Here is a 12,956-nt window from a genome sequence, read left to right as displayed (position 1 = left end):
CGGTCAGTTGTATTTATGAAATGTAAGTATTCATGTAAACACGGTCAATTTTGTCCTAAACGTGTGTAAACAGTTTCCAAAAAGGATCCATGTAAATACAGTACAAAGAATCATGATAAGTTTCAAGACAAGATCCGATGAACGCTGTAGGAGGAGTTACAAAGAGTATGCTTTCAATGAAATTCAAAATGGTGGACAGGCAATAGGGCAGACCATGGAAAATATGGCATCACTGTCATCTCCATAACCCATGAAACCAGTCAAGACCAGTCTCATGAACACGGGCTAAATTATTTGATAATAGGCCAAATAATTCATGCTTTTAGGCCACACTATAAGCAATAAAAGCTATTTTTCATATTTTCTTACCAGTAGGTGGCACTGTTCCGAAACTGCTCAGGTACCATTAGGGCATGATGGCTATCACATGTAACAAGTTTCGTTTTAATAGGCCAAAGCATTGCCAAGATACAGCCTTGAGACCTGTTTGGCGTGCTCATAATCAAATTCACTGTTGATTGGCAAATGGCGGCCATGTTCCTCAAGATACATAACTGTTCTTATGGACAATGATGGCAAGTCTGACAAAGACACTGCATGCAAATTTTGAAGTCAGTCGGACCAACGGTTCGGTAGTTAGAGCTACTTTCACATTGTTTCCTTTTATAGCGCCACCAAGTGGCCAAGCCCGCAACTTTTTCTGTGTGTTCTCAGATTGAGACTTTATAAAAGTGTGTCAAGTTTAGTGAAAAGATCTCGTTCCATTTAAGAGTTATATCCATTTACGTAAAAGCGGAGACAACTTGTAATTTTGTTGGCCTCTTTTTGGCACTTCCAAACAAAATTTTGCCATGTTCTTCTTTGCTTCAAACAACTTGCATACCACAAAAATTCTGGTTGTGGTTTCGTTCCAATCGGACAAACGGCCTAGAAGCAATTTGCAAAAGTATTTTCAAAACTTTTTTCAAAGTGGCAACAGGCCATTAGGTGAACCATTGCAAATGTGGTATTGTTGCGCTCAGCAAGCCGATGCCCGAAATGGCCGACATGGAAACATTGGATATCGTTTGACTCGGTATGTTGCAGTGAATCTAAAAAGACCAGGTTCGTGATTTTTGGCCAAAGCGTTCAAGAGTTATAAGCCAAAACAGCTTTTTTTCTATCTTTTGTCCAGTAGGGGGCACTACGGCGAAACGCTGCATGTCACCTCAGGGCATGATGGCCATGACACGTACCAACCTTCGTTAAAATCCGTCAAAGCTTTGCGGAGATACAGCCTCAAGTCCAATTTTGCATGTTCTTTGTCGAATTCATGGAAGCGCCATTCGAAAAGTTTGGTCTATCAAGTTGAATTCCATGAACGGCCTAGGACAAGTTCGAAAAAGTAGGTTTTTATGAAAATTCGGGTGGAAATCGAAACCATGGTATGCTTTCGACTCGGCATGTTCTCAGAAATCAAGGGAAAAAAATAATGTTGTCTCTTGGACTTATGGTTCAAAAGTTATTAGTGTAAACATGAGTGAAAATTTGACCTGTTGGTGGTGCTAAAGGTTTTGAGCTAGACACTACAAATTTGCTGTGTTATCAGTTTAGACTGTCCTCTTAAATTGCTAAATTTCATAACTTTCCCACAAAACGGTTCTGTGGGCTGCCATAGACTTCCATGGCAGAATAATAAGAAGAAGAACACTAACAAACACAATAAAAGCATTTTTACATTATTTTCATAACAATTAAGCAAATTTTTTCCACAAATTCTGTCAAATTACTGTAATGCATCTCTTAATGTAATTATCACTGTTTTCAATGTATCTTGATAAAAAAATACTATAATACAAAGTTTTTATTATTATTAGTATTATTATTATTAAAATCAAAGAAAGTACGGGGGGGCCTGGGTATCTCAGTGGTAAAAGACACTGGCTAGGAACCTGGAGTTCGCTAGCTCACTATTTCGAATCCCAGGGTGTGCTGAGTGACTCCAGCCAGGTCTTCCAAGCAACCAAATTGGCCCGGTTGCTAGGGAGGGTGGAGTCACATGGGGTAACCTCCTCGTGGTTGCTATAATGTGGTTCGTTCTCGGTGGGGCACGTGGTGAGTTGAGCGTGGATGCCGCGGTGGATGGCGTGAAGCCTCCGCACGCGCTATGTCTCCGTGGCAACGCGCTCAACAAGCCACGTGATAAGATGCGTGGGTTGACGGTCTCAGAAGCGGAGGCAGCTGAGATTCGTCCTCCGCCACCCGGATTGAGGCGAATCACTACACGACCACGAGGACTTAAAAGCGCATTGGGAATTGGGCATTCCAAATTGGGTGAAAAAGGGGAAAAATCCCAAAAAATAAAAAATAAGATGAAAGAAAGTACAACAAATACTGTCATAATGTGTAAATACTTTTTACTAGTAACAATATATATAATATACTTTTTTTCTTTTTTCTTTTGCATTAGTATTGAGAATGAGAGTTTTTGGCATTACGTTAATGCCAATCTGTAAAATAATGCAAAAAAGGTACTAAAACTAGGTTTCATTTTCTTTAAGTGAAATATAATTTCTTACTTCTTTTCATTTGTTTTTGAGGTGAAATATGATCTGGACATATTCTTGACAGATTTAATTTATCTTGACCAATTAGAGACAGAAAGTCTTTTACTGGCTTCCAAAGAGTTCATTTGAAATATTTGATAGCCCATCAAAATGGGGACTATTAAAATGCAGTAAGATACATTTAGAAACTTACTTCACTGGAACACGAGGAACAAGAGATGGTTTGTATGTGTGAGATATATTTATACTCCTAAGGGTCAAATCAGTAAAAAATAGCAGATTGTGTCATTGCATGGAGCTACGATCTGCAGTGAGTCTAAATTTAGTAACAGCACAACTGGACTGGGTTTGGGAAAGCCGTGCCTATGAAAGTGATAAGGCCAGGGAGGAGACACATATTCCAAGGATTATAAAATCTCTCTCACACACACACACACACACACACATAGAGGCACATTCCTTCTCAAACAGGAGGCGTCCAATAGATCTAAGCTGCTTCTGATAGACTGCATGCACGTGTGCCTGAAAGTTTGAGTGGAAGTTAAAGTAACGCACACAGATGCCCAAATTAAACTTTCTTTTAAGGTGTTGCTCTTATTGGTGGCTCTTAATCTAATCTTTCTGTTAGCCTGAAGTCAATAATCAGATTTGCCTCTTTTCCAAACACACAATGGTCTATTTAGGTATTACGACAACAATACCAATTGTTGTTCTGCATTCATACAGACGTTTAGAGTAGGTCTATATCCCGTGTGATTGTCTGTGTTTGTCACCGTTATATGTTTCCGTCTGAAAAGATGGACAGGGGGTCAATGTCAGTGACCCGATCCAAAGATTGTCTTCCTCTTAAACACAAAACATTATTTATAAAACCCAAATGCACTCAAATGTGTCACCATATTTGACTCAAACAGGCCCACTCTGTAGGAAATAAAAATCACAAATCAAATCGCTTAAAAGTCTCAATTGTTCCTCTTAGACAGGAATGACATTAAATGGAGATCAAATGGAGACATTTTGCTGCAAGTTGTTCTTCAGAGAAAAAGACCCCAGTAATCTCACATGTGTCTCCCGAAAAGTTTCAAAAGAGATCTTAAAAATGTCTCAAACTGTGCTCATATTTGCCAAAATAAAGAACAATATAACCGGCCACACATCTCTTCAAAATGTCGATCTTTTTAACAATATTTCATCTGGTTTATTGTTAAATACACAAATCTGCAATTTAAAGGATTGTACCTTTATATTGTTCTTTATTTATGTGCCTTGACGTGCAACTAAAAATGTAAGGTGAATTGACTTCAATAACTTTTTTTAAACAGATTTGCCAAGATATCAAAAATCAGAGATTTCAATATGAACTCGAAAATTTCTGAGCTGCCATCCATGTTAATTTTAGAGCTCTATACACACACACACACACACACACACACACACACACAAAAACTAAATAAATAAATAAAGGTTTCAGCCATGATACCATTACAGAACTTTAATTTTAAGTTCCACAAATAACTTTTTTTTTTCCTCTTGCTATTTACAAAATCATCTATTCTGGTGCTTTAAAGAACCCTGAAACCAAAACACTGATCTGAAGAACCTAAACAGTAACCATAAAGCAACTCAAGAACCGTAGCCAAAAATGGTTCTTTATAAGAAAAGTTAGTTATATAGTTTTTGAAATAAAATGGCCAACTCCTTTCTATTCCTAAGGCTAATTTCATAGTTAACATTTTATGTATCCTAAATACACAAAATTAAATAATATTTTCATGCATGATTTGGTCAAATTACAGCTTGATTGGAAATGACGTCTAATAAAAATATTGGTAACACTTTCTATGAAGCCCATATTTATAATGCATTGTAAAGGCATTATACATGCATTATACTGCATTCATAATGTCTCATAATACACCTTATAGTAAGTTATAACTTCTCATAAATAATTATAACTACAGTTATAATACATTGTGAGACTTCCCCTGTTCATAGATATACTTTAGAGTATAATGCATTATAACACAAGCAACACCGCAGCAGAAGCGAATAAAGTTAATCGTATAAGTGCTTTATAGTGTAAACAGTCAAAAGGCTTTATGACGTGATCATATTATAAGTGGTCTTTACCAGCAATATCTTCTTATAAACAGTCTTAACATAAACTTGTAACATACAATACATTACAAGTCAAACTTATATAATGCAAGTTATGTATAAGTCTCCAAATAAGATGCACAAACATTAAAGTTTAATGAATACAGTCCAGTTTGAATTATTTTATTTTTTTATTCATGGGTGTGTTTACACCCAAGAAGACTGGCTACATGTGTGATTAACATACATATTTTTTTCTCAAGAGAGAGTTTCTGATATATTTGAACTTTGTAGCTTTACAAGTGTTTTTCGAAATATCTCATATGTCTCAAAAATGTGTGTTATTTTGTAGTTTGTGCATGTGTAATGTATATAACCTCCAGCATGACTTATAATGTCTTATAACCACTTTAAAATATCTTATGGATGTTTATAAGAAGACATTGCTTTTGTCACTACTTAAAGCATACCTATTATACAGTAAATATAATACATGAAAACTTCTACAGATAAAATTGGATGTTGCTTGTGTTATAATGCATTATACTCTAAGCTATAACTATGAATAGGTAAGTATTATAATGTATTATAATTGTGGTTACAATTATTTATGAGAAGTTATAACATATTATAATGTGTATTATGAAACATTACTAATGCATATAATGCTGTTACAATGCATTATAAATATGCTTTATAAATATGCTTTATAAATATGCATGATAAATATGCTTTATAAATATGCATTATAAATATGCATGATAAATATGCTTTATAAATATGCTTTATAAATATGCATTATAAATATGCATTATAAATATGCTTTATAAATATGCATTATAAATATGGGCTTCATAGAAAGTGTTACCAAAATATTCTGCTCACAGGTGATATTTACCTTGAATATTTCATCTTAAGCATGCTCTTCACTGACACTTTTGTCGACTTGGTTAACAAGTACACTAACTTTTGAAAAAAACTGATTCGGGGCAAAATTGTTTGGTGTGGTGGAAATGACGCCACAACTATGAGACAGTCGTATTTTTGGCAAAAATTTATATAAATAATTTTCACACAATAAATATTGATACTGTTTATGTTTATTTCACTCTATGTTTAGATTATCATATTTTTAAAGATGTAATAATTTGTATTTTTATAATTGTTTTTCTTAGTTTAATAATGAAAGTCTGCATCTGGGATAAGGCTAAAACAATAAGATCTATACATAAAAGTCATTTAAAAAGTACCAAAAATAAATGATGAAACCTTGGTAAAAAGTTTCCAATTTGTTTTAATGTGACCTTCATATAACATGAAGAAAGTTCAAATCTGTTTGTTTTCATAAGTTGTAGAAACACCCAACTGCAAAGAACTTTTCAAGAACCTTTCTATTTACGAGTGATTTCAGCATCTCATCAATTGCCTTATCTTTTTTTGTATTTTTTTTTTTTATGATTTTAGGAGAAATATCTGTAACATAACTGAGGTATGAAGGTGCGACCTCTGAGCAATAACATTTTCCTCTGAGCAACCACACCAAAATAAATTGCTGTCTTTAAGTGAGACAAAGCTTGAAGCCATCACAGTTCTTATTTTCAGACTTTATTTGTGTGTGAGTGTGTTCGCTCACACACTTGCTAACATTAATAATGGTCTTTGTTTAGTGAGCTTTAAGATTATGATCATATTTAACTCATCAGTGCCAACAGAGCTGCCTTAAACAGGAAGAAGTGTTTTCACTGCTGCATGAACGCACACACACACACTTTTCCAAACACACAATAGGAGGTGGAGGTCAGCGTTATACAATGCAGAGATTAGCAGTGATCACTTGAGAAGGTTGCAGTGGTTTCGTCCACTGAGACTTCCACTCAAAAGGGAAAATCGATGATTTGAGAAAAACAGAAACAAAGCAATACTTTGAAACTTTTATTTTTCCAAAAATGCAAAAATACAAAATTATAAAGAAAGTCGCTCCATAAGGGTATTACTGTACATTTTATGTTATGATAACAATATTTACAGTGTTTCTCAATGCTCAAGATTCTTATCAAACCACTTTTTAAAGGGTTAAAGTCAGCATGACCCATCTGTAATGTGATGTATTTCTCTGAAAATGTCCATTCCTGATATCAACAACTGAAATACAACTAGTAAGATTACAAATGTTTTTATATCTGTAATTTAGTTTTCACTATAGTGGCAATTTTAATTTCAGATATCTATAGTATAATGTGATTGTAACTAGTAAGAAAGACTTTAAGAATATAATTAATTACTCTTCAAATTATTGATATCTGAAATTCATTTCCAGATATCTGAAATACCAAATCTAACAAGTTGAAATAAATTTCCTAGTGAAAACTTCATCACTAATATCAAAAAGAACCATTTTTACTACTTGTATTTCAATTGTTGATTTAAAAAATAGCATTTGCACTAGTAACAATGTAATTGTTCATATATAAATGTGTATTTTTACTAGTAAGAAGAACATCGCTGATATGTGTATTTGGAATTTGAACTAGTTAGAAATTAATTATTGATATTTTTATTGTATTTTTGACAAGGGTACTGATGCAAAATGTACGGCTTTTAATAGTTTATATTCCATTTTTGATATCAAGAATGGAAATTTTTACTAGTGAAAACTTCATTGCTGATATGAAAAAGAACCATTTTTACTAGTTGTCATTCAACTGGTGATTTCAAAAATAGGCATTTGCACTAGTAACAGTGTAACTGTTCTTATATAAATGTGCATTTTACTAGAGTAAGAAGAACATTGCTGATATGTGTGTTTGGAATTTGAACTAGTTAGATATTAATTATTGATATCTTTTATAGTATTTTTGACAGGAGGTACAGATATAAAAAAATATGACTTTTACTAGTTGAAATTCCATTTTTGATATCAAGAATGAACATTTTTACTAGTGAAAACTTAATTACTAATATCAAAAAGAACCATTTTTACTAGTTGTAATTCAGTTGTTGATTTAAAAAAAATAGCATTTGCACTAGTAACAATGTAATTGTTCTTATATAAATGTGCATTTTACTAGAGTAAGAAGAAAATCGCTGATATGTGTATTTGGAATTTGAATTAGTTAGATATTAATTATAGATATCTGTTATTGTGTTCCGGACAAGAAATGCTTTTACTAGTTGAAATTCTATCTTTGATATCAAGAATGAACATTTTTACTAGTGAAAACGTAATTACTGTTATTAAAAAATTAGCATTTTCACTAGTAGTTATTCCATTGCTGAGATGGAGAATTAGCATTTTTACTAGTGAAAACTGAATTATAGATATCTGTTATTCATATCCTGCATGTTATTCAATGTCAAAAGGGTTTGCGATTGAGCAAGTTATTTCATTTGTCCTTGGAATAACGTGCACTGATGAATCGTGTACAATAACACGGGACCAACATTTGAAAACGCTTTTGATAGGCCTTTAAAATGACAAAAGAACATACAGTATGTTCAGGAATTATTGTAGCCACAGTAGTAGACGGCAGTGCTGGCATCAGAAAGTACAGTTGAGATTAAGTCGGGCCCTTGTAAGGGTGTATGTGGGACCCCATAAGAGAGGTATTGCTCAAACTCACTGCTGTCCACTTCATCCATTTCACCAGGGCATTGACTCTGTGTTGCCACATGAGCCTGAGTGTGCGGATCAGTAGAGTTGTGTGGATGCGTGCGACCGGCGACAGGAAGTGACAGTTCCTCATAAGGACGCTTCAGTTGAGAGTTGGCACCATAAAAGACACCTAAACTGGAAGGGCAGCTCAGGTAAGCAGTGGTTTGATGAGAAGGCGGTGAAAGACTTCTGTTAAAGAGGGCGAGAGTGACTGAGTTAGAATGTGGACTAGAATTCTGACCGGTTTGCTGGTTGGCACTCGCATTACTCAGTTGTTGTGCGTTGTTCATCAGATTGAGTTGTGCATTGCTGGAGTTGCCGTGTATGTTGACGTTGGAGTGAGGGACGCTGTGAGAATGAGTGCTCACGTGAGGGTGCGTGTTGGCAAGTGTTTGCGTGTTGGTGTGTTCCTGAAGCTGGTACTCTTGGTGATGATGATAGTTGTACGCTGACTGATGGTGTTCGTCTTGGAGATTGGTGAAGAATTCGGTCACCCCAGCGTCCATAGGAGAGGGGTCGGGTGTAGGCAAGCTGTAAGGCTCAAACAAACCCTGGGTCTCACAATATTGATGCAGTCCTGCTTGCGGCAGTCCTGAATAGCCCATAGTCATTCTGTCCATGCCTAAAGGGGTCTGTGTGTCCCCCACCCCAGGCAGCAGGAAGCCTGAGTCCAGTCGTTTGTTTCGTTTCACCTGTTTGCGACGTCGTGGCCGGTACTTATAGTTTGGGTGGTCCTGCATGTGTTTCACTCGCAGGCGTTCGGCCTCCTCCACGAATGGACGTTTGTCCACCATTGGTAAAGCTTTCCATGACTTACCTATAAATCATTAGAAAGGGATATGGTCAGTGTTTAATTTCTGGATAGTAGCCTGATTATTTGCGAACCATTTTGGTATCTGGATCTTTGACAAATCAGGTTGTCTAAGATGACATTTTTTTTTTGTCTAAAATATGTCAAAATTTAGTAGAAATGTAATCTTTGAATCCATGTTATTTCACAAATTTCTGAAAATATTTTGCAGCATTTTCTACAAAAAAAAAATTTATTTAATGACTTTAAAAATGTCATGTGGTGTAACCATCAAGTAAATGGTATTAAATGTTTTATGGCACCTTAAATACATGAGTACAAATTTTCAAACTTGTATTTCAAGGTAAAAAATATTTGAAACAAATATTATGAATTTGTTGTTTTTTCGGGGTTACACCAAATGACCTTAACAAAAGATGCCTTTTCTTAATAATGACAACATATTGATGGGGACAGTGGTGGCTCAGCAGTTAAGGCTCTGGGTTACTGATTAGAAGGTCAGGGGTTCAAGCCCCAGCACCACCAAGCTGCCACTGTTGGGCCCTTGAGCAAGGCCCCTGACCCTATCTGCTCCAGGGGCACCGTATCATGGCTGACCCTGCACTCTGACCCCAGCTTAGCTGGGATATGTGAAAAAGAAGAATTTCACTGTATATGTGCAAATGTATATGTGTGATAAATAAATATAATTATAAAAAAAATTAATTATAATTATGTTTAATGATAAAAAATAATGACACAGTTATGTCGGTTTAAAGGGGTCCTCTCTGTTTTAGCAAAATGGCTATCTGCAAGTTGGTTACACCACATGACTTTGATTTGTTGCGCAAAAGTTTTTCAAGTATTAATTGTATTTTAAAATAAAATTCTTTCACTGCTTATTTTTTTAAGAAATAATAACAAAACGATTATTCTGCACTACTCATGCCAACATTTATTTATTTTTGTTCAAGAATTTCAGCTTTTAATGAGACGTTAAATTTTTGTTTTACTGTCTCCGGATGGTTACACCACATGACATTTTTTACTTTTATTTTATATATATATAAAATAAAAAATACAAAATACAAAAAAATAATAAAAATAATAGCGTCACGTCACTGACCCATCGATCCCTCAGTAAATACATTATGTATAACACATTTTCACAAATTTTAACTTGAATTTAAGATCTCTTTAGCAGCCCAGATGAAGAAAATAGTTCTGAATAAACCAGCATACATCCCTGATTTAAACTTTCACCATGCACAGAGTAAAAAAATACTCCAAAATGTATATTTCTAATTAATTCTGAATAAGATACACTTGTGGATATTAGCTAAAAATTACACAGTGTTAAAACAGCAATACATACAAAATAAACAATATTAATTATTTTATATTATAATTTTTTTTTTGCTAAAAAAATTATTTCTGTGATCTTAATTTGACCCATTTAACAATGCATTATCAGACAAAAACGATCAGATCAGTGCGCTAAACTGATCTGTAACTTAATGTTAATTTTGCAAAGTGTTTTAGATCATAACGTAACCACATCATTTACAAATAAAACCTAAACCTGTAAGTACTAAATAACTTTTAAAATGTTGCATTATTTGCATTATTTATGCATGATTTAAAATCATGTTAACACACATCTTGTGGCTGTACTTTTGAAACAGTGAGTATTAACGTTTACAGACTGGCCCCCATTCACTTCCATTGTAAGTGCCTATGAATTGAATCTACTTTGATATCGCCTCTCTTATTGGGACGATGCCTCCGACATGCTATTTTAAGTATGCGTCTTGGTATGTCTTTTTAAAACGAGCTTTTGATGATGAACACATGCTTAATTTTGATGTTGACGCATATCCCCTTAATTAACAAGAATATTTACCAATGGTTTACCAATTTGCCAATTGTTATTGTCGTTACAGCAAAACCACTGTCATCAAAATATAAATAAAAAATGACAGAAATATTCGGAAAGATTTTAGACATTTTGAAGGAGATCCCATATTCATTTATTATCGTTTTACAGCATTAACAGCAACTTTAGTGGCTAACTTTGGTATTTTGGCGGGAAAAAAAATGGGTAATAAGGTCAGTTTTGTTCTGCAAAGTATTTATAAAGTGCAAGAGCGTAGATTTGGCTCATGGGGTTAACTCCTCCCTATCCCCCCTAGAATCTACGCCCCTGATAAAGTGCAATATGAAACTTCAAGCAATCAGTCTGGCAATAATCAATAGTAAAGTTCAGAAACTATAGATGATTCATTTGATTTGAATTACCGACTTATTAATTAACTTAAAAGCTTTTATGAATGAATTAATTCAAAATCATTGCATAAAGCGCATTTTTTTGGGGGGGTACCAAAAACACCCTAAAAGAAAGAGGAAAACCCATATGTATATGAGAAATCTTTAGTACTCACCGAGCATTTTGCTGAGCTCCGCGTTGTGCAGGTCGGGGTTTTGTTGCGCCAACCTCTTGCGCTCATCTTTCGCCCACACCATAAACGCGTTCATCGGCCGGCGGATGCGCGGCTCGCTCTTCCCGTGCCCGGGACCCACAGCAGAACACGTCTCGCTCTTCACTTTGGAGTCAGCAAGCGGATTGAGCGGGTCCGCCCACGCGCACTGCCTCATGCCGGGCATCATGACTGAGCTGCCGCGGGTCTGACTCGGGTCGTCACTGGCGTAGCCCGCATCGGGACTGCTCATCTCCCACACGCACCGGGCGCGTATCCTTGATGATCACCAACTGAACTCTTTTGTAGCCTCTGGGTGGACCGGGAAACTTCTCCAGCTATGTCTTGTCCTGCTCTGTTTATTTGCTCTTTACTAAATGCATACAGTAAATTGAACAGTAAGGTCAGAGTTACCCAGCACGAGTCCAGCCAGCTTTAAACGCAGCAGCGACCAATCGCGACATGAGTGGGAGGGTCCTGCCGTGAAAGGTGTGAAAGAATCCTTGTTCAGAGCGGCTCGCCCCCCACCCGGGATCAAGCGTGCCCTTTCTGTGCTCCTCAGGACAAGTGCAAATTAAACAGTTACTTTTCAGGGGACTCTTAAAGGAATGTGTGTGTGTGTGTATATATATATATGGAAATATTAGGGGCAACCCATGGCACTGTTAAAAAAAAGTCTAACAACTGGCTAAACAAAACACTAAACTTTTTGTGATATATTTATGATATGCAAATGAATAATAAAGACATGAAAATATCAAGAGGCTGTCATGTTTTGCCAAAATTCCCTCCGATATCGTAACTAAAGTGCTTGAGCAATGTATCGCCAAACCTCCTGCTTAAAAACATTTAATTAAAGACTTATAATGTAACTTTTGTTTTCACTGGAACTTTTGGAAACCCTGATTAAACGTTTAGGCCAATTTGTTAAAAAGAATATGACCCTGTTCATTCAATTAAGACGCCCTTTTTTAATGTGCACAGGAAAAGGCTTTCAGAACAACACAGCATAGGTCGTCTATACAACTTAAAGCAGAATGTTGCTATTTTAAAATGAATAGTTTCGCCACAAACATAAAACATTTCAAAAATATTGTCCATTACTGAGTCTTTTGAAATAGCTCTACAATAATCAAATGTAAAGCTTGTTTGCCGGTCCTTGAGAACTATTAAGCTAATTTTAACAATTGACACTTCTTCGTAAAAACTTTAAGTATTAAGTTTAACATTTACCACACAGCGAAGATAACTGCAGTGCTTGCTTTAGGATCAATATCCTGTCAGTAGATATGCTTGCATTTGCAAACAGTAGTAGAAGGATTGTAACATGCTGATAATGGCGCGAGAAAAGAAAGGTGTGAAGTTTATCATGTTTCCTTGCATACAGTGTATTA

General features: G+C 35.4%; 1 protein-coding gene across 1 annotated transcript; it reads right to left on the bottom strand.

The window, feature by feature from the left end:
- Positions 1-6,562: 6,562 nt before the first annotated feature.
- Positions 6,563-12,072, bottom strand: LOC127454209 (transcription factor Sox-17-alpha-like). Its single transcript, XM_051721256.1, has 2 exons — positions 11,527-12,072; positions 6,563-9,112 (listed from the first exon to the last, which is right to left on the bottom strand). The coding sequence occupies exons 1-2, from the start codon at positions 11,813-11,815 to the stop codon at positions 8,139-8,141; spliced, it is 1,263 nt and encodes a 420-aa protein (XP_051577216.1). The 5' UTR covers positions 11,816-12,072; the 3' UTR covers positions 6,563-8,138.
- Positions 12,073-12,956: the final 884 nt, after the last annotated feature.

The sequence above is a fragment of the Myxocyprinus asiaticus genome, chromosome 2 (genome assembly GCF_019703515.2).
Source record: "Myxocyprinus asiaticus isolate MX2 ecotype Aquarium Trade chromosome 2, UBuf_Myxa_2, whole genome shotgun sequence".
NCBI classification, from domain to species: domain Eukaryota; kingdom Metazoa; phylum Chordata; class Actinopteri; order Cypriniformes; family Catostomidae; genus Myxocyprinus; species Myxocyprinus asiaticus.
Note: the sequence above shows the minus strand (reverse complement) of the source record. Positions and strands in the feature narration are given on the sequence as shown.